Source organism: Arvicanthis niloticus, chromosome 20, assembly GCF_011762505.2.
Source record: "Arvicanthis niloticus isolate mArvNil1 chromosome 20, mArvNil1.pat.X, whole genome shotgun sequence".
Classification (NCBI taxonomy): domain Eukaryota; kingdom Metazoa; phylum Chordata; class Mammalia; order Rodentia; family Muridae; genus Arvicanthis; species Arvicanthis niloticus.
Window position 1 is genome coordinate 25,684,795 of NC_047677.1, and position 19,860 is coordinate 25,704,654.

Here is a 19,860-nt window from a genome sequence, read left to right on the forward strand (position 1 = left end):
TTGGGGCTATGCATCTGGGAGATCAGGATTAAGAAATGGTTCTGTGTCTAGCAGGTCCGCCCCACACAGCAGTACCCTGCAAACTCAAGGAGTGTGCAGCCCATCTTAGGGTCACTTCCTTAGAGTTGAATGACAAACAATCTGGGCACCTACCCATGATAGTCCCACCAACCAGAGTGGCTATACCAGAATCCTGCTTCCCATGGGCTCACCGCCACCCATGACAACAAGACTTGCAAAAGAGAGGTACTGCTATGGAGTGCTAGAATAAAGAGTGAAGTAGTCATACCAGCAAGTACCAAGCATCAGCTATGTAGCAGGCCACGGGCAAAACGTGGTTTACTTTTCTATATTTACCTTATCAACAAGACAGGCCCCATCGCTAGTCACCTATTAGAAAGGGCCACCTCAGCAAAGGGAAGTGTTTCGCCTAAGGGCTTGCAGTTGATGGTATAGGGGTGCCAGCCTGGGCTGCCCAAGTCTCACCCCTATGTACATGACCTTGGCCTAAGACACAGGGTCTGCCTGATGACTGCTTATAAAAGAGATGTACTTCTTGATCCCCCGCAAACGATAGTGTCACCTCTGACCTCACCTTTGACAAAGGGGACCTGTGGTTGAGTTCCTTACCTGGATATAATTTTATTTTCCTTTTCAATGAAGATGAAAACTATGAGGACAAATGCCAGGAACAGGACGTATCTGCCTCGAACCTTCAGGCTGTGTACCAGGTCCCGGCAATCCTGAGGCAAAGCGAGTCCTTTCTCCATGGGGAGAGGGGGTGCCATGGAGTCCCTCGGGCTGGCTTCAGACACTCAGCTAAGGAGCATAGCTTGGGACCCAGCCCGTCCTCTTCAGGTGGGAGACACCCTCATCCTGTGGAGAGACAGGTACTCAGTGTATCCTTGTTCATACACAGGGAACAGAGCCATCTTTCTATAAAACTTTTGAAGAGAGACCTTAGGCCCATCCTCAGAACCCATGTGTTCACTTCTCTTTTGAGGTAGGGTCTCTCTACGTAGTTCAGACCACTCTGGATCTCTCTATCCACCTGCCCAACCTCCTAAGAGCTGGGATCACAGGTGTACTCTACCACACCTTTTGGGATTTCTTTAACAGGTCATTTAAAGGTCGCACGCCAGCACTCTGGAAGTAAGGCAGGAAAATCGGAAGTTCGAGGCTAGCTTCAGCTGCACAGAGCATTAGACCAGCCTTTTGACTCTGTCTCAAACAAACACCCAAAACAGGGTCTGGAGAGATGGTTCAGTGGTTAAGAACACTCAGTGCTCTTGCAGAGGTCCCAGGTTGAGTTCCCAGCACCCCAGCAGCAGTTCACGGCCACCTGTAACTCCATCTCTAAAAATTCTGATGCCTTCTTTGCCCCCACAGCCACGGCATGCGTGTGACGCACAGACATACAAGCAGGCAGAACGCTCACACACATGAAATAAATAAACAATATGTTTAAAAGTCCCACGGTAAACAAAAAGTATTACTTCCAGTAGCCGTTGCTCTACCCAATAGACTTTGCTTGCTTTCCCTTAAAACCAACCAAACAAAACGAACAGCTGTAGGGGGTGGTTCTGATGCTAAGGTCCTGTTCCTCAGTTGGTTCTTGATCAATCAATAAAAATGCCGGGGCCAATTGCTGGGTGGAAGGAGAAAGGCGGGACTTCCGGGTCCCCGCAGGCAGGCTAAGAGATGCAGGGAGAGGAAAAGAGAGTTCACCATGCTTTGGAGGGAGAAAAGGTGACCAGCCAGCAATGTGAGATCTCAGGTGGAGCGGCCATAGGCCACTTCCCCAGGCAGGAGATTAGAAATGCAACTAAGCTAAGGACAGATTAAGAGGTGCTGAGCTAAGAGTATTGGGAAGGGCACGCTAGCTGTGGGAGATTAAAAGTGCCCAACAACTGAGCCAATAAGGCAGGTTGAAAATAGTATGTGTGTGTGTGTGTGTGTGTGTGTTTCATCCGAAGATCCGAGGGAACCTGGTCGGGGCTGATAGCATGGTCTGCCTGGAGCTTAAAGCGGGGTAGCAAAAACCACACTCAACAAACAGCAATAAAACATCCAAAATGCTAGCCAGGATCTAGGGCATGACAGAACAGACCTGTAATCCCAGCACCTAGGAGACTGAGGCAGAAATATCTTTTTAAGTTCAACGCTAGTTTGAGCTACAAAGTTCTGCTGAGCCAGAATGAGACCTAATGAATGAATGAATGAATGAGTGAATGAGTGAATGACAAACCCTTCTATCTACCTTCATTTCCCCGAGTTTCTCTGTTGACCTCACAAGTTAAAGGTGTGCACAGTCAAACATCACATGGAGTACTTAGATAAAGAAAAGCTTAAGTAGTCACGGGCCCTTGCCATTAAAACGGAGCCATGGCACTGCAGAATCCTGGTCGATTAAAGACATCCCAGCTACGAGTGTTGTGGTGATACTACTGTAAAGTAACCTGCTGAGCGACCCTCCATACAAAAGCATAATGTAGGGCAGAGACGGGGTCAGGAGGCTCAGAAGTTCACGGCTACCCTTACTACATAAGGCACAGTATGCTGTGCTGGGGTAGCTTATTGGTCTTGTGTTTCCAGAGTCTCTGGGTTGTACAAAGATGCTAACGGGGGTTAGGGATCATGGCTCAGTGGTGGAGCACTTGTCTAGCATCTGGGACTTGGTAAGCAAGTATTCATTATAAAGGAGATGGGGGGGGGGAACAAATAGACTGGGAGATGTGGTCCAGCAGTCTTTTTGTCCCTGAGTCTAGCATTTTTGGTAAGGTTTGCGAGTTGATGGACCTCATGGCCATAAGTCCGTAATCCCAGCTACTCGGCCGGCAGAAGCAAGAGGATTGCAAGTTCAAGACCTGCCTGGACAACTTAGTTAGACTGTGTCTCAAAAAAAAAAAAAAAAAAAAAAAAAAAAAAAAAAAAAGGTACAACCTAGTGTGCTGGAGCCCCAGGCTCAATCCCAGGCACAGCAGAAACAGTTAGGGTTGGCATTTGTGCTCCTCCGATGTCAAGCTTCCAACCCTTCTTGCCCTCCCCTCCTCTCTCAATGGCCTTTTCTATTTTGAAGTCATTAACCCACACATTGCTCCCTCACAGCAATGCAGGGTTCCTAGGCACTGCCAGGCAGAAGAAAACTGAACACCGGTATGGCATGAGTGGACTGGCAGCCCCTCCACCCATCCCTGCAGAATGTCCCCTCTGTGGCCTTGAAAGCCCTAAGGCCAGGAGAGGGAGGAATGTGTGACAGTTGCAAATCCAGGAGTTCACAGGGTCAAGAGGGATGAGGAGGGGACCCAGAATAGGACTCAGTTGGCAAGACTCAGGCAGAGCTTACCCTGAAGGATGCCCTCTGTAAGAAGTGGGTTATAATGTGGCTGAAACTTCATGCTACCTCCCTTCCAGGGTTGACAAGTCAGTGCTGGTCCTATGATCCTTGCCTGGCTGGAGATCTCTGCTGCCTCTTCCTTTGATGGCCTTCCCAGTATCCTTTACTCCCCTGTTCCCCTACCAAGGTGCCACTAAAGGCCAACCTGTTAGCATGTCCTTGTCAGTGGTGAAAGATGCCAGGATCTCATGCCCAGTCCAGCTCTGCCTGGGTACAGCTGGTCATAGACAGCACTCAGCTGGACCAGATCTCTGCCTGCTGGGTGCAAACACCAGGAGCAGTAAGAGAAAATGGTGAGCCGAGGTCCTCCACGGAAGCTTCCATTTGGGGAGGGCCACTGTGCGTCAGGCCCTATCGATGTTGGGAACCACTGGAGGGAGCAACACCCAGCCTTGCCCTCTGGGAGGTGGCAGTGGGTATCAGCTGAGAAACATTCTCATACACCACTCATGGTGATGAGCCACACAGTTCTCAAGAGGATCATTCTCCTGCCTCATACTTCTCCCTGGCCTTTGTGTCTCAGTCCTCTCCTTCTGCAATGTCCTATTTTTCCTTAAACAACACCCTGGGGTTGTTCCCAGTCACCTGCAGTGAGAGGGTGCCCTTGCTACATTTCATCCTGGGGGCTGCAGGACATGCAGCCTTCCTCCAGCTCATCTGCCCAGGCCATTCTCTGCTGAAGCTTCCTCTGGGATCACCTGGGGTGTGCTCTTCCCTCTCTCTATTCTCTCCTTAGGTGATGATGGCCTTCATTTCAAGCATCTCACTCCTCTCTTCTGGACATCAGCACGGCTAAGTCTTCTGGTTCATACCCTGTCCATGTTCCTCTCCCAAACTCTTTCTGTCTCCAACACACGGGGGCGCCTATGAGCACATGAATCCAGCGACGTGAACGCGGTCGAGACATAGGGAGCTTCTCAGACACCCAGCCCAGTACTCTGGGTGACTCTAGCTGCTGAAAACCCTTCCTGCACAACTCAGAGCAGAACACAAGCCCTCCAAGGCCCTGGGGACGGGAGCCACACCTCGCTCCCAGCCTCTGTGGGCACTATCTGGCCCCAGCCTTTCCCACTATTCCCCACCCGGGGCGCATCCTTTTTGCTCACCGGAGTTTCTTCTATTTAACACATGCCCAAAGATCATTCTTCCTCCTATAAAGCCCAGAGAAGCCAGAAATTTCTATTCCCCCTGTGCTGATTTAGCATGTAGAGCTCCAAGACCTTCCCTGACAACCTCCGTCACTTTCTTTTTCGTATGCTTTCTTTCTTTCCTGGATGCAAAGGTTCTTTTCTACTGGGACAATTTTGTGTTCCAGGTGAGACTGGACAGAGAGGCAGGAAAGCCAAGGGGATGTGGGAAGTGGAGAAGGACCCTACCCCACAGGAGCTAATTTAAGTTCCTCATTCACACAACTGACAAAATCAGTTGAGATTTCTACAGGGGCAAGACTCATTTTTCTAAGATATCCCAAAGGTGTTATAAACAACAAACGAGCCAAACTCGCCAAAGAACAGGTTTTGTAACCTTACCACACTCCTGCCAACCCCAGACCTCAGCAAAGCGCCTCATTAACACTTTACAATTTCATTTCATTAAACAAATGAAAATCGTTTTAAAAAAAAAAAAAAGCCAGGCAGGCTGGAGGGGTGGGTGTACGGTTAAGAGCACTGACTACTCCTTCAGAGGTCCTGAGTTCAATTCCCAGCAGCCACCTGGTAGCTCACAACCCTCTGTAATGGGATCCAATGTCCTCTTCTGGTGTGTCTGAAGACAGCTACAGCATACTCACATAAAATAAATAAATAAGCCGGGCAGTGGTGGCGTGCACACCTTTAATCCCAGCACTTGGGAGGCAGAGGCAGGTGGATTTCTGAGTTCGAGGCCAGCCTGGTCTACAGAGTGAGTTCCAGGACAGCCAGGGCTATACAGAGAAAACCTGTCTCGAAAAAAAACCTAAATGAATAAATAAATAAATAAATCTTTTAAAGAAAAAATTTCCAGGCATGGTGGCACACATTTTAAATCTCAGCATTCAGGCGGCAGAGGCAGGTGGATCTCTGAGTTCGAGGCCAGCCTAGTTTATTGAGCTAATTTCAAGACACTCAGGGCTACACAGAGAAACTCTGTTTCAAAAAGGCAAAAAAATAAAAAATAAATAAAAAATAAAAATTTACATCCTTTGGATACTATAACATGAATCCAGGAAGTCATATGTTATTGATAAGATACTGAACCTAGTCTCTCCCCCCCTCTCTCTCTCTGATGGTCCATGCTTAGATTTAACGTGTGTATTCACATGGTTTCTCTCACCTCTACGTAATAAGCCTCGTTCTGTTCCACACAGACCTGTCCTGAAATGATTTTTCGGGAGTACAATCAACATCCCAGTTTCAACATAGTGGATGCGGCTGGTTGGGGGTGGGCTTGAATAAAGGAATGTATGAACAGATGGATGGATGGATGGATGGATGGATGGATGGGTGGTTGGATGGACGCCCTTCCCAGAATAGTTAACCTAGAGCAAGATGCTTAGGTATTGTAGGTTGATAGGCAGTACCAGGGGAAAGGAGAATATTCACTGGTTCCATTCATGAGTGAGCCATGATAGAGAGACACCCTGGGCACCTGCGGTAGACATGTACTAAGATTCGGGATAGCTGGACCAAGGGCAAAATGAATTCTCATTTCTTGGGGACTTTCAGCTCAAGCTCCTAACAGCTGCGTGCTCATGAGGGGGAGGGGTGGGAAAGCCCCCCCGAGGCAACTGGTGGTTCAGAGAGGGAGGGAGGCAGCTGAGGTGGATAAGCCTTGCCAAGCAGGGCACCAGCTCCCCCTCCCTCCTCCCTGCTCAGGGGTCTTTCTCCCGTGACTTGGCAAACTGCCTCACTGAAGAACTGGTTTCACATTTGGAGAGCCTTCAGCGGGGCTCTTCCACTGAGGCCCCTGAGGGATTGCAGTCCAGCCCTGCCTCTGTCCTTCTGGAGAGGTCCCAGCAAGGAGACTGAAAGGGGCTGGGGCTTGCCAGGCATTGCATCTGGCACCCACTTCCCCTCTCTCAGGGACCCAGAACATAGCAGGAAACAGCCCCAGCTGTTACACGCCTGTATATACAGCTTTTCCAAGTAGAAAAAAACGGGCTCCACAGGCAGAGAGGGACGATCTGGTGGCTGTGGGAAAGTTGTGAATCCACTGATCCTTCTGTGTTACCCAATTGGAAGCAGGTGGGGGGATGGGAGGCAGGGTGGTGTCAATGAAAGCTATTCCTAAATCCCTAGAGAGCAGAGGGGAGGAGTGTGGCTTGGGACTCTGCCATTTCTTTCAGTCAATCAGGATGAGAAAAGAAACACTGATGTTACTTGTTTCTGATAAGTAGGGTTTGTCCATGTGCTGACCTGTTCAGGCTAGACCCTATTTCACCAGGAAGCATCTAGAGATAGCCCAGGAAGGGCACACCCCTCCCCACCCTACCCCAGTGTCATGAAGTTCTGATATGCTCAGAGAATGCTGATGGCAAAATGAAGGGAGAAGAACAGGGAAGCAGGGTGTGAGGGCAGGTCTGGCTAGTGCCCATCATTCATATCATGGTACTGAAGCATCCCAGCATCCAGCACTCCATCCTGTGTACCAGCATCCCAGCATCCCAGCATCCCAGCATCCCAGCATCCCAGCATCCCAGCATCCCAGCATCCCAGTATCCCGGCACTTCAGCAACCCAGCATCCTGGGGCTCCAGCTTTTCTCTAAAATAAACACATTTCCCCAGGCACAGTGTATCATGCCTGTAATCCCAGAACTTAGGAAGTGGAGGCAAGATGACCAGGAGGCCAAGTACATGCCCCGACACACAGACACACACAGACACAGACACAGACACAGACACAGACACACACACACACACACACACACACACACACACACTAATTTTTTTAAAAAGGTAAACAAAATGAATGAGTCCATCTACAACTTCTTATGTGTGTCCAGCTACAGCCCAGACAGAAGTGGCCAAGGCAAAGGTGCCCACGTATTTATAAGGAGCACGGGCCCGCGCCGTGGTGGACTATGGAACTGAGGGCTAGCCTGATGGAGCTATGGGATAACCCTGGCAAAACCAGCCTAAGGCACCCTTCAGCCTTTCATGCCTGTGAACAGACATGGGAAGGCACTCTTCATCTACCTCCAGTGGACAGACACAGTTACTTGAAATGCAAGTCCCCTGCCAGGCCTGGTAACCTAGTTAATCTTCCATTAGCTAGCTAGCACCATATGGTGACTGGTGTCCAGACCGCCTTCAGCCACACAGAGCAGACAGCCTGGGAAACAGTCTGCTGCATTCAAAACTGGCCTGGATACTGGCCAGGCAAAGCAATGAAATGTCCCACTAAAGGGAACTGACTCCCCACCCACCCACAGGGCTCAAAACGCTGAGGCAGCTACAGAAATGCTGTGAGCGACAGTTCTCGTACCTTTCTGTGGAGTGTTTGGACAACCATGTGTTGGCGTGAGACCCTAGGAGTGCTAATGAGAAATGCAGGGATTGGGCTGGGAGTGTGGCTCAGTAGTTAGTGTTTATCTGACATGCATAGAACCCTGGTTCCATCCAGAGCACCATGTACAACTGGGCACCGTGGCACATGCATGTGATTGTAACGCTCAGAAGGTAGAGGCAGGGGGATGGAAAGCCTAAGAATATCCTTGGGCAACAGTTAATTTTGATGCTGGCCTGGGATACAGAAGACTTAATACAAAACAAAACAAGGAAAAACAGCTACACAAACAAAGGAGACTGCCATTTGTAGTACTTGCTTCCCAAAAGGCTGAGACAGGGGTGGGAGGGGCGATCACTCGTCTATGTACAGAGCATCAGCCTGGAAAGATGAAGGTGATGATTCTGGAGATGGTCGGCTGCATTTAATGCCGGGAAACTGAGCAGTTTGAAGTAGTGTTGTCTGTATTAAAACGTGTTATCTATTTTGTTTCATTTATGTGTACTAAGGTTTTGCTTACACACTTTGCTTCCGTGTGTATGTATGTGCACGGGGTACATGCCTGATACCTGCCGAGGTTGGAAGAGTGTCCGATCCCCTGGAACTGGAGTTACAGATGGTCTTGAGTTGCTGTGTGGGTAATAAGAACCGAACCCACATCCTCTACAAGAGCTGTCTCTTCTGTGCATGCCCCCAAGTGGTGAGCTTTATGTCAGGCTATTTCTTTTTTGGTTTTACTAAAAAATTCTATAGACAAAAGGATTAGAAAAACAAAGGAGCCTGGGAGGGCCCCTGTTCTTTCCTCAGATGGTGGCCGTGTCCTCTGGAGTCCCACAGCAGCAAGTGCAGCTTCTGGCATGTGGGTGGGCTCAATACATCTGTGGGATAAATGAACGGATGCCCATTCTGTACAGAATGCCAGCTCTGGCTCTTGGTATCCATCTGTCCTCTCCAGGGCTGTCAGAGTATTGGGCACCCATAAGGTGCCTGAGTTGGACCTGGGAATGTAGCTCAGTTGGCATAGTTCCTAGTGTGCAGGAAGTCCTGGGTTCTACCCCTGGCATCTCATAAAAGCAGACGTTGTAGTGCACAGTTGCAACTCCGGCACTTGGGAAGTAGAGGCAGGAGGACTAGAAATTCAGAGTCATCCAGCCTGGGCTACGTGGGATGCTGGTGGGGGAGGGGTGTCTGCCAGTTTTTGATGTTATTTATTTATTTATTTATTTATATTTTTTGTTTTGTTTTTTTTTTTTAAAGGCTTGATTATATATCTTCTAAAAGGAGAATGTCAATATAAAGCGCAATGAGAGACACTCACGTTAGGACACTGAACCAAAAAGACCTGAGGGCACACAACTGGCCACAATGACAGTCCATTTGTTATTTGTTTGTTTGTTTGTTTGTTTGTCTTACAAAACAGTCATAGTGAATGCCATCTGAAATCGCAGCACCTGAGAGGCTGAGGCAGGAAGATTTCTGATAAGTTAAGGCCAACTTGAGCTAGCCACATGGGGAGATCTTATATTAAAGCAAACATGGCGTATCATTGAGCCCACAGACAGACAGACATACAGACAGACAGACACACACACACACACACAGAGAGAGAGAGAGAGAGAGAGAGAGAGAGAGAGAGAGAGAGAGAGAGAGAGAGAGAGAGAGCGCAGTGATGCTGTGAACGCTTTGGGCTTCTTGTTCTTGCTTGCTGTCTTCTGGGCACAAGGCTAGTCCACTAAAGGTGACCTGGAAGGCAGAGCCTATTCGTTCTCCTGGCCTCAGATGACTCCTTCTGGTATGCAAACAAATGTTTCCCATCCTTTAGTTTGGCACCATGCTGTGAGATGGCACGCTGTGACACCAGACCAAATTCCAACTGTCCTCTTGCTCCTGTGTGCCAAGTTGTCATCCAAGAACATACACCCTGCACACCAGCTCCAAGCCTTTAAACCCACAAGGTCCTCACAGTCACGAGCCTCAAGGATAAGAATGGTTCAAGCCCAGATGTTTGCAAAAGTTGAGACAGAGCACCAGGGGTGAGAGATTTCCTTTCTCCCGCCCCTTATCATTATTTGCCTCTTCGCTTCACTTGACATATGTGTCCCTGAAGGGGAGAGGCAGTGGAGGGGACAGTGACTTGGAACACGAGGGAAGACTGTTGCCAGGCCAGGCCACAGTGCAGCTGGCAAAGATCTTGACACGTCTAATTTTATATTGCTGCTCACATGCCTTTGTGTGCTTTTATGAATAGCAGCCAACATTTTTTTTTAAAGTCTTGAGGCTTTCCCACAAATGGATATTTGGGTTCGGGGACATCTGGGGGGGGTGGGGCAAAGCCACTGGGATGTGTTGATCATGAACACAATCTGCTCTGGATATTACGGCAGAGAACAGTGGCTTGCAGCTGTTTGAGAAAGCACAGGAGGGTAAATTGGAACCATGTTTGTATCAGTCAGGCTGAGGTCCAGCTAGTCCAACAATAGCTAGCTATCAGTGAAAAGCCCAAGAATCCAGTTGCTGTTCAGCCCTGGAGGCTGGATGTCTAGTATACACCAGAATCCCAAAGAAGTAGGCTCTAACGACAGTGAAGGCACGGACTTGTTGATGAGAGCGAGGGCAAGCAGGCGAGAATAAAGCTTCTTCTTCCCTGTCCTTTTCATAGGCTGCTGCCAGAAAGTACGGCCCAGATTAAAGGTCGATCTTCCCACCTCAAAAGATCCAGATTAAAGTTGGTCTACCCACTTCAAATGATTTAATTAAGACAAATCATTCCAGATGTAGTCAAGTCGACAACCAAAGCCGGCCCTCACAACGCTCCACGACATCTCTTCACATGGTCATTGAAGGACAAGACATCCTGGAGTTTGTTCTGGGATGGAAGCTCCAGGGAACCCTCTGATATAGCTACAACATTCCCCGAGTGCCTGTGTGCCCCTCCCCACGGCCCTGCCTTGCTGGCAATGAAGTGATGACCACGTGGCCAGTTCTGCTCAGTGGGATGTGGGAGAAAGTGATGGAACCACTTCAAGGCCTGGTCCTTAAAATGTTTCCACACATTCCCCCAGGGGCTGTGACGAATGGGCAGCCACACTTCTGATGGGCTTAGTTCAAGCTGGAAGCATCCGGATTCATGTGGCTATGGGAGAGCCAAATGGGATATGTGAGAAAAAGAAGCTTTTGCTGAAAAAAAAAAAAAAAAAAGGTACTCAGATTTGGGGTCTGATTGTCTCAGCAGCAGAGCTTGTCCCTCTCCTGGGTAACATGAAGGATTCTCTCAGATGGGTGTGGTGGCGAACATCTTTAATTTCTGCACTGGAGAGGCAGAGGCAGGTGGGTCTCTGTGAGTTCTAGGCAAGCCTGTTCTACAGAGTAAGTTCCAGGACAGGCAGAGCTACACAGAGAAAGACCATCTTGAAAAACTGAAAAAGAAAAAGAAAGGATCCTTTCACAATGCTGATGAAGGCGTCCTTTTTGGAGGATTATTTGGGCAACACATCATAATTTACATTATTGTTATCGTTTTGTTGTTGTTGTTTAGTCAGGGTCTCATACAGGCATCCCAGGCTGGCTTAAAACTAGAAAATGGAGCTAAGAATAACCTTGAACTTCTGACCCTCTTGCCTTCACCTCCTAAGTGCTGGGATTCCATTTGCATTTGTGAGAAACTATACCTGATTTTTATCAGTCTGTGTTTTTTGTTTTGTTTTGTTTTGTTTTTCGAAACAGGGTTTCTTTGTGTAGCCTTGGCTGTCCTGGAACTCACTCTGTAGACCAGGCTGGCCTCAAACTCAGAAATCCGCCTGCCTCTGCCTCCCAAGTGCTGGGATTAAAGGCGTGCGCCACCACTGCCCGGCGAGTAAGTGTGCTTATACTTTACCCAGAAGTTAGAAGCAGAGAGAAAGAGTCTTGTCTGGGAATGACACATCTCTGCCAACAAGGCCACACCTCCCAATCCTTCCCAAACAGTTTCACCAACTGTAGAGAAGGCTTCCAAGTAGATGAACCTACAGGGGCCATACTCATCTAAACCCCCACACTGGGTGTTAAACCCAGGGCTCCATGCATGCTAGGCAAGCGTTCTACAACTGAGCTACATCCCCGACCCTATTACTTCTTGAGACAGTGTGTCACTATACAGCTTAGGCTGCCCTTGACTGCCATGGCTTCCAATGTACACAGTCTTTGCTTCCGCCTAAGTGTTGGCGCCCCTCCAAAGTTCTTACGTGAAAGTCGAATTCCCAGTGTGCTGGTGTTAGAGGTGACACCTTCAGCAAGTGACTGGAGTGGTAGGTCAAGAGGGTAGAGTCCTTGTGAATAGAATTAGTGTCCTTGTAAACGAGGTGTGAGGGAACTTAGTCATCCCTTCCACCGTGCAAGGACATGGCATGAAGGTTCCATCTTGGGTGTAGAGAACGAGCCTTTTATTATACACTGAATGTGCTGGCACATTGCTTTTAAATTTTCCAACCTCCAGAGCCGTGTTTGACAGCTGTTAGTAAATCTCCCAGGCAATGGCACAGTGTTAACTACCCCCAACAGACTAAGATACTCTCTGGCTCAACAATTCCGAGTCTAAGGGTCAACTTGCAACCACCCTCATACAGGTGACATGTAGGTGACATAAGGATACATGTGGCCAGGTGGTGGTGGTGCTCACCTTTAATCCCAGCACTCAGGAGATGGAGGCAGACAGATCGCTGAGTTCAAGGCCAGCCTGGTCTACTGGTCTATGGAGTGAGTTTCAGGACAGCCAGAGCTACATAGAGACACCCTGTCTCAAGAAAAGAGAGAGAGAAAGAGAGAGGGGGAAAAGAGGGAGAGAGGGAGAGGGGGAGGAGAAGGAAGGGGGAGAGGAGAGGGGGAAGGAGGAAGGGAGAGGGAGAGGGAGAGGGGGAGGGGGAGGGGGAGGGGGAGGGGGAGGGGGAGGGGAGAGGGAGAGGGAGAGGGAGAGGGAGAGGGAGAGGGAGAGGGAGAGGGAGAGGGAGAGGGAGAGGGAGAGGGAGAGGGAGAGGGAGAGGGAGAGGGAGAGGGAGAGGGAGAGGGAGAGGGAGAGGGAGAGGGAGAGGGAGAGGGAGAGGGAGAGGGAGAGGGAGAGGGAGAGAGAGAACACGGCTGGAAGCAGCTGGCAACCATGAAAGGCTACCACACCTTACTACCCTCTTTAATGTCATCCTTTGTTGGTCACAAAGTTTTTCACAGTTTACTTCATTAGCGGCCTTTCAACCAGAAGTGTGCTTACACCAGGCTATATGGGAGGTTCACATGCTTGGGAGACTCATGGAGGGAGGAGGGCATGGACTGTTCTTCCCGTGGACCCCACCCTCCTTTTTCCTGTTCTTCACCTCCATAGGCACAGGTCCATTATCGGATTTTGAGGTTAATGGCTGTGATGGATAATTCTGATTGACAACTGGATGGGATTTCGAGTCACCACGTCCGTCCAAGGATTTTCTAGATTGTGCTTACTGGGGTGGGAAGTCCTACCCTGGGTACTGGTAGAACCATTCCGTGGGGATCCTGACTAGATAACAGAGAGAGAGAGTACCTCAGGCATGGCGCACGGCTTCAATCCCAGCACTCAGGAGGAGGCAGAGACTGAAGCTCTGCAAAATTGAGGCCAGCCTGGTCTACATAATGACTTCCGAGACAGCTGAGGCTACATAGTAAGACCTAGTCTTAATTAAAAGAGAAAGGGGAGGGGAGGGGGGAGAGAGAGGAAGGGACAGAGGGAAGAAGGAGGGAGGGAGAGGAAGAGAGAGAAAGAGAGACAGACAGACAGACAGACAGACAGACAGACAGACAGAAGTACAAACATTCCCCACTTTCTGCTTCTTGACTGCAGGTGCAATGTGACCGACCCGCTGCTGCGCCTTCCCTGCTAGGACACACTTTCGCTGGAGTTGTAAACGCTGACAACCTCCCCACTTCCTTAGGTGGCTTCTGTCAGATATTTTGTCTCTGCACTGATACAAGTAGCAAAAAATGGTGACCCTGAGTTCCAGCACAAATGTGCCCGAGGCTCCCAATGCAGAGGAGCCTGTATCCAGCTGGTTGTTATTGCTGGTCTAGACAAATGTCAACCAGGGCCTGTCTGTCCTATGGCACTGCTGGCTTGCATTCCTCCATGTAGTTCTCCCAGCTGGACAGCAACTTACTGCAGGACAGGGATGCTAGCTGACTCACGCCGCTATTCTTAACCAAGCCAAACAATCCTTATATAACCGTGGCAGTCATTAATTCTGGTCAAGGCTTGATGTTATTATTTCTATCATTATTTGGTTCAGATGCAGCTAGACACACACGGCTCTAGCCAGACAGTTGAAAGCTTCTCAGCTAGGAGGACAAGTTATTTTCAACTCCTCTCTGAGGCTCACTGGTTGGAAAAGGTTTCCTGTAGTGCTGAATTTGAACAGGTACATCCCACTGGGAGAAGGGAACTGGAATGGATTGGTGATGTCTGCACAGGTAGAGGAGAAGCATCATGTTACGAATGCATAGAGCCTGTTCTGGAGTTCTGGGTTTCGATCCTAATAGCATCTAGGGAGCTTAAAAGAACTCCTGATGGCCAAGTCACACTTCCTGAGGTCATGACTATATTGGGCATCAGGACTGCTAAAGTATCCTTAGATGGTTCTAACTTAGGCTTAGTAAAGACTTAAGAGATGCTATCTAAGGGCATCAAACTCCACTAGCACAGGACATCCAGGAGATGACAGAAGCTGCCAGTCCTGCCTGCTACACACTAGCTCACCAGCAAGGCCACACTAATCTTTCCCTTTTGATTCAGGGTCTTACTATTAAGTCTAGATCTGAACTCCCAGAAGTCTTTCTGCCTCTGCCTCCCCAGTGCTGGGATTACAAGCAAGCACCATAACACAGAAGCCAGAAAGAAAAAGTCTGTGTTCCCTGTGCTCCCTAGGGCCACGTGCTTGGAAAACTTCTAATACTGTGGGTGTTGGATTCATTCAAACCCAGCTCCTGAGCTCGACATAAGCATAGTTGACATCGCTTGCTCAGCACTCAGAGATACCTGGGTTTGATGCATAGCTCTGTGTGCCTTCTGTAACTAACTCTCACCCAGCTAATCCAGGGCATTCTGCCACCCTAAATCCTAAATGACATGCATTAAACTTCTACCATGTAAGATAACACATCCACAGAGGTTCCGCTGTGGGTGTGAATACCTGAGGTTGAGGATTTCATATCTGGCCTTCCACAAACACAAGGCTCTTTAAGTGGGGTGCTATGGCGATGTGCTTAGCGTGGTGTCAGGGGGCCCAAGGGCGTTTAATCCCAGCTGAGTATAAGAATTCCAGCTGGTAAAACCTAAAACTATCAGTGCCCTGAAGGTCCACTGTGAGAAAAGGGTTGGCATTAGCTCCCTGGAGCCTGTGGGGCTACCAAAGTAGGCTAACTGTAAAAGCTCTAAATCCAAGGGGTAGCTATTCCCATATTCCAGCTTTCTACGACTATTTAGTAACAACCTTCAAGGCCAGGGGCCTGTTCAGTAGATACTTGTTGAGGTGAGTGAACTGAACCATTCCTGGAGCCCTGAGGAGGGTCTCTGGGATGGATGGGAGGGGTCAGAGGCTGGGAATAAAGAAGAAAGAGGTCCTGTAGGCAGACAGAGACTAAAGCCTCTGAGTTAACCTCACACCCAGCATTGACTGCCTGGGGTGGGGGCAGGGCAGGCATCCTTTCTCCTCCCCAAAGTCCAATAGGAGTGAGGGGACGCGATCTAGCCATCAAGGGGCCATTGTTACTGGAACAGAGGAGGCTCTGTGCCCACTTAACACTCCGCTCTTAGCCGAACAGCTCCCAGCTGAGCTGGCTGCTAGCTCAGGGAACAAGGCTAGGGAGGGGCTCAAGGGATCCAAGACTACCCAGGATGACCAGTGTGGGGACTGAGAGTCTCACAAGCCTGTCTAGGAAGGAGACAAGCTGTAGTGCCAGGGAAGCTCTCTGGGTAAAACTAGAAAGCCAAGGATGGCCAGCGAACCCCAGCGGACCCCAGAGGAACCAGAGGGAGCACCACCCACTGGGTAGTCACGCCTGACCTACCATTCCCCCTAGGAAAATAGAAACTTGAAATCACTGAGTAAATGGTGCCTTTCATAGCCTCTAGAAGTGTTTTCACAAGGCTGGGAAGGTTTTGTGTTCTGAGGGACCAGGATTTGAGGGGCAGGTTGTTCAGACACGGTCGTGTACGAGTGTCTCTTTGCTTAGAGCCTCCAATATGCCACACTCTGTATACACGGTGTAAACTACATCTTAGGAAGAGAGTATTCCAGACGCTCAAAGATAACCTGGTACAGCCACCACCACCTTTACAATCTGAGATCATCTTTTCCTCTTGTGCTTGCTAACCAGCATCTACTCTTGGCTGTTCCATCAAGTAAACCCGAGGGAGCCTGCTAACTAAAAATAGTCCATGAGAAAGCTGGACATGGTGGCTCACGATCGCAAGCCCTAACTGGAAATCAGCCTAGGCTATACACATTTAGTAAGGTCCCAGCCAACCTGTGCTGTTTAGCAAAACTATCTCAAAGGGTTGCCAGGCTGCAGGTACCTCTCAATACTATGGTGTGCAAATATTTGAGCTAGGTCAGGGTCACCAGCAGAACTCTGGAGGTGGAACCTGGCAGGCTGCTCCATCCAAGGTGGGTCCAGTATACACTAATGACCAAGATCTTATCTCATGCTACCTCCTCCTATGTTTCAAACAGAAGGTCGAACAGTTTGTTGACTAAGTCAAGCAAGCTTGAGTCCTTCCTCTCCTTTCTCCATAGACCAGTGCTACATAAAACAGAAAATCCCAGAGTGTCTCATATGCTGTAAGGATACACACATCTAAGGTTCCTAAGACTTCTGTTTCAGGTATGTCAATCTGTGCCGTGGTTTCAGTTCAGAAGCCTTGAAAGCCAGTGTTTTAGCGCTGACTGTACTCACTGGGATTGGCTCCGCCTTTGTGATTTGCCTGAATGGGAGGTTTTCAAGATGGCATGAGAGTCCCTCCAGTCCCACACAACACAGCCACATCCCTTCAGTCCCGTATGACACAGTTATGTGGGTGGGACATAAAGAAGGACTGCTTTCAGGACAGACAACTCTGTGCAATGTTGTCCCGAAGTTAAACAAAACTGTACACTTAGCTTCAGCCTGGTCTTGTGCCACAGACCTTTAATCCGAGCAGTCTGAAGGCTGAGGCAGGAAACCCGAGACTTCAAGGCTAGCCTGGGCTGCATAGTGAGCCCCTGTGGCCAGTGAGATGAGTTTGAAACCCCCACGGTCGAAGGACGGAACCAATAGGTTGTCTCTGACCTCTGACCTCTGATCTCTGACCTTCACACGTGAGTCTGTGCATCTTTGCGTATACCTACCATCTGCTCCTCGAACAAAATACACAAATAAATGTAGAAAAAGAGACAAAATTACAACAAATTTGATTTTAAAAATATCACACTTGGGCCAGGCAGTGGTGGCGCACGCCTTTAATACCAGAACCTGGGAGGCAGAGGCAGGTGAATTTCTGAGTTCCAGGCCAGCCTGGTCTACTGAGTAAGTTCCAGGACAGCCAGGGCTACACAGAGAAACCCTGTCTCAAAAAAAAAAAAAAAAAACAAAAAAAAAAAACAAAACCCAAAATATCACACTTCTCCCCATGTACATAAAACTTTGTGGCCTCCCCGACCTGTCCTTGTGCAAGTTGCCAGGGCTGGACCAAATGTCAATCAGTCACATGCAGCGGAGGGACTAGGGGAGATGTGACACACTGGTTTCTGAGGGGCTAGGGAGATGTGACACACTGGTTTCTATCTGTAGCTCTTGAACTGTATGCACTAGGCATCTGTCTGCCTTTCCGATAAAGAGAATAAAATAACCAGTCTAAAGCACTCGTAGAGAGCTGCAGACACGGGGAAGTGGTCCAAAGGAGAACAGACGGCCATTAACCCAGGTTGGGTACAAAGGTAGTCATTAACGGAGGATGAGTGCAATCATCAAACCATACTGCTTAGCCACTCTGCATCCAGCTCTACCGCCATCGTCAGTCCCCCAGAGACTAGCAGGAAGCCCCTCCCCTTCAATCCTTGTGTGCTGCCTGATGGTCACAGCAGCTGGACCCTCCCATCACCACCTCCTTCACCGTCTTGACAAGAAACATTGGTTCAGAGAAATAATCCGCCCAAGGACGCCGAGCTGGAGAGTAAAGGCCAGACCGCTCAGGGCAAGGTCCCCTTGGCTCTGGCTGGACATTCCTTCCTGACATGTTTATCTTCATGTCCTCCATTTCCACTCTTAGAGGTGACACAGGCTGTCGCCACACAGACTGAATACATACGTAAAGAAAGACACAGGGACAGGTGCGAAGAAGAAAGCAGAGAGGGAAAATTTGTCTAGTACGTTGACAAACTTCACCTTGACACTGCCCTCAAGATCACACAAGGGGGAGGGCAAGGGCATCGGTCCCCACACAGGCCACCACGGGAAAGCATGCTTCCCCACCCCACAGACTGCCCCTAAGCTTGAGGGATCTCACCCCAGAACTCCTTCCTAAGTTTTAGACACATGCAAAAAGGAGCAAAACTCTGGCCAAGGTCCCAGTACTGACATGGCTGAGTCGGGATTCCTAAAACAGTGTCCACTCAAGGAGAGTGTAACCACACTGGTACCCAGGCACTGTGGGGGATGAGGTCATTAGTGAGCTGTGCACCAGGCCACTCCCCTGGAAGCCTGGTCATCTAGCTCAGGAAACCTTGGTTGAGCCTGAGGGGTGCTGAGGTCCTAGTCTGGGGACTCCCTCCTCTTTTGTCCATTGGGATGGCAAGGTCCATATCAACCTGGCTTTCCCACGTGTGTGTGTGTGTGTGTGTGTGTGTGTGTGTGTGTGTGTGTGTGTGTACTGTCTGTTTTTCCCAAATACTGTCTTTGCATGCAGCCTGGGTAAGGAAGGACTTCCAGGCCTTTTACTAATGGATTTGCATGTTAATTTGAATGGTTATCTTTCTCCTGGTGCAGCTGGCCACCTGTGTTTAAAAGCACCCTTCTCTGGGGCAAGATGGAAAGCTCTCATTTCCCTTTTGAGAATGACTCTCCATTTTCCTATAGTATTTTTTATTTTATTTGCATGCATGCATGTCTGTCTCTCTCTCTGTCTCTCTGTCTCTCTCTCTGAGTGTGTGTGTGTGTGTGTGTGTGTGTGTGTGTGTGTGTGTGTGTAAGTCAGAGAATAACTTTTAGAAGTTGGTCCTCTCCTCCAGCAGTGGGTTCCAAGGATCAAACTCAGCTGATACCACATGCACTTTCTCTCTGAGCCATTAAAAGGCCTCCAGGAGTTGTCCGTAGCCTTAAGACCCCTCTGTAGATATCTAGGGCAGATCACTTCTCCACCCAGGTCCCGTGCTAGCCCGACCCTGCCTCTGCTTCTCTTCAGAAGGCCGTGGACATAAACAGCCTTCACAAAGGACCTATGATTACCCAAAAAATGCAACACAGGGCATTGTATGCTCACCTAGAGGTCTGCAGGCCTGAAGCCCTTTATGCTGTCCCAGCCTCTTCAGTGGCTTTGTCACTACAGCCTGAGTCCAGTTCTGTACCCACTGACACAACTCCAGTGACCCTTCTTCAGGGATTTCTGGGAAGTGTCCCCCTAACCCCAAACACACCGAGAAGCCTGGACTGGCAGGGGCCTTTCCAGGCTCAAACTGTCCCCTTCCCTTAGTCCCTGTGGGACTAGAGGTGATCAAACCACCCAGGCCTAAGTCTTTCTTGCTCTCAGCTCAGCTCAGCTCAGCTCAGCTCAGCTCAGCTCAGCTCAGCTCAGCTCAGCTCAGCTCAGCTCAGCTCAGTCATCTCATTGGAATTTCTGGAGAGCTGTTGCTCTCTCTGTGAGAAGGCTGGCTGGCTTTTGCTAGGTTGCAGCGGAGGCTTCCATGGTGCTGTAACCTTCCTTGCCAGTGTAGGATTTTACTATCTCTCTTTGTAA

At 49.3% G+C, this 19,860-nt stretch overlaps 1 protein-coding gene across 3 annotated transcripts in view; it reads right to left on the reverse strand.

Annotated features, from left to right (window-relative positions):
* Chst3 (carbohydrate sulfotransferase 3) overlaps positions 1-19,860 on the reverse strand; it is a 36,743-nt gene that overhangs the window by 4,217 nt on the left and 12,666 nt on the right. For all 3 annotated transcript variants that reach the window (XM_076917132.1, XM_034523705.2, XM_076917133.1), the window contains exon 2: positions 631-876. In XM_076917132.1, the coding sequence (XP_076773247.1) occupies positions 631-788 (158 nt within the window). In that variant the 5' untranslated portion in view covers positions 789-876. The remainder of the gene's footprint in view (positions 1-630; positions 877-19,860) is intronic.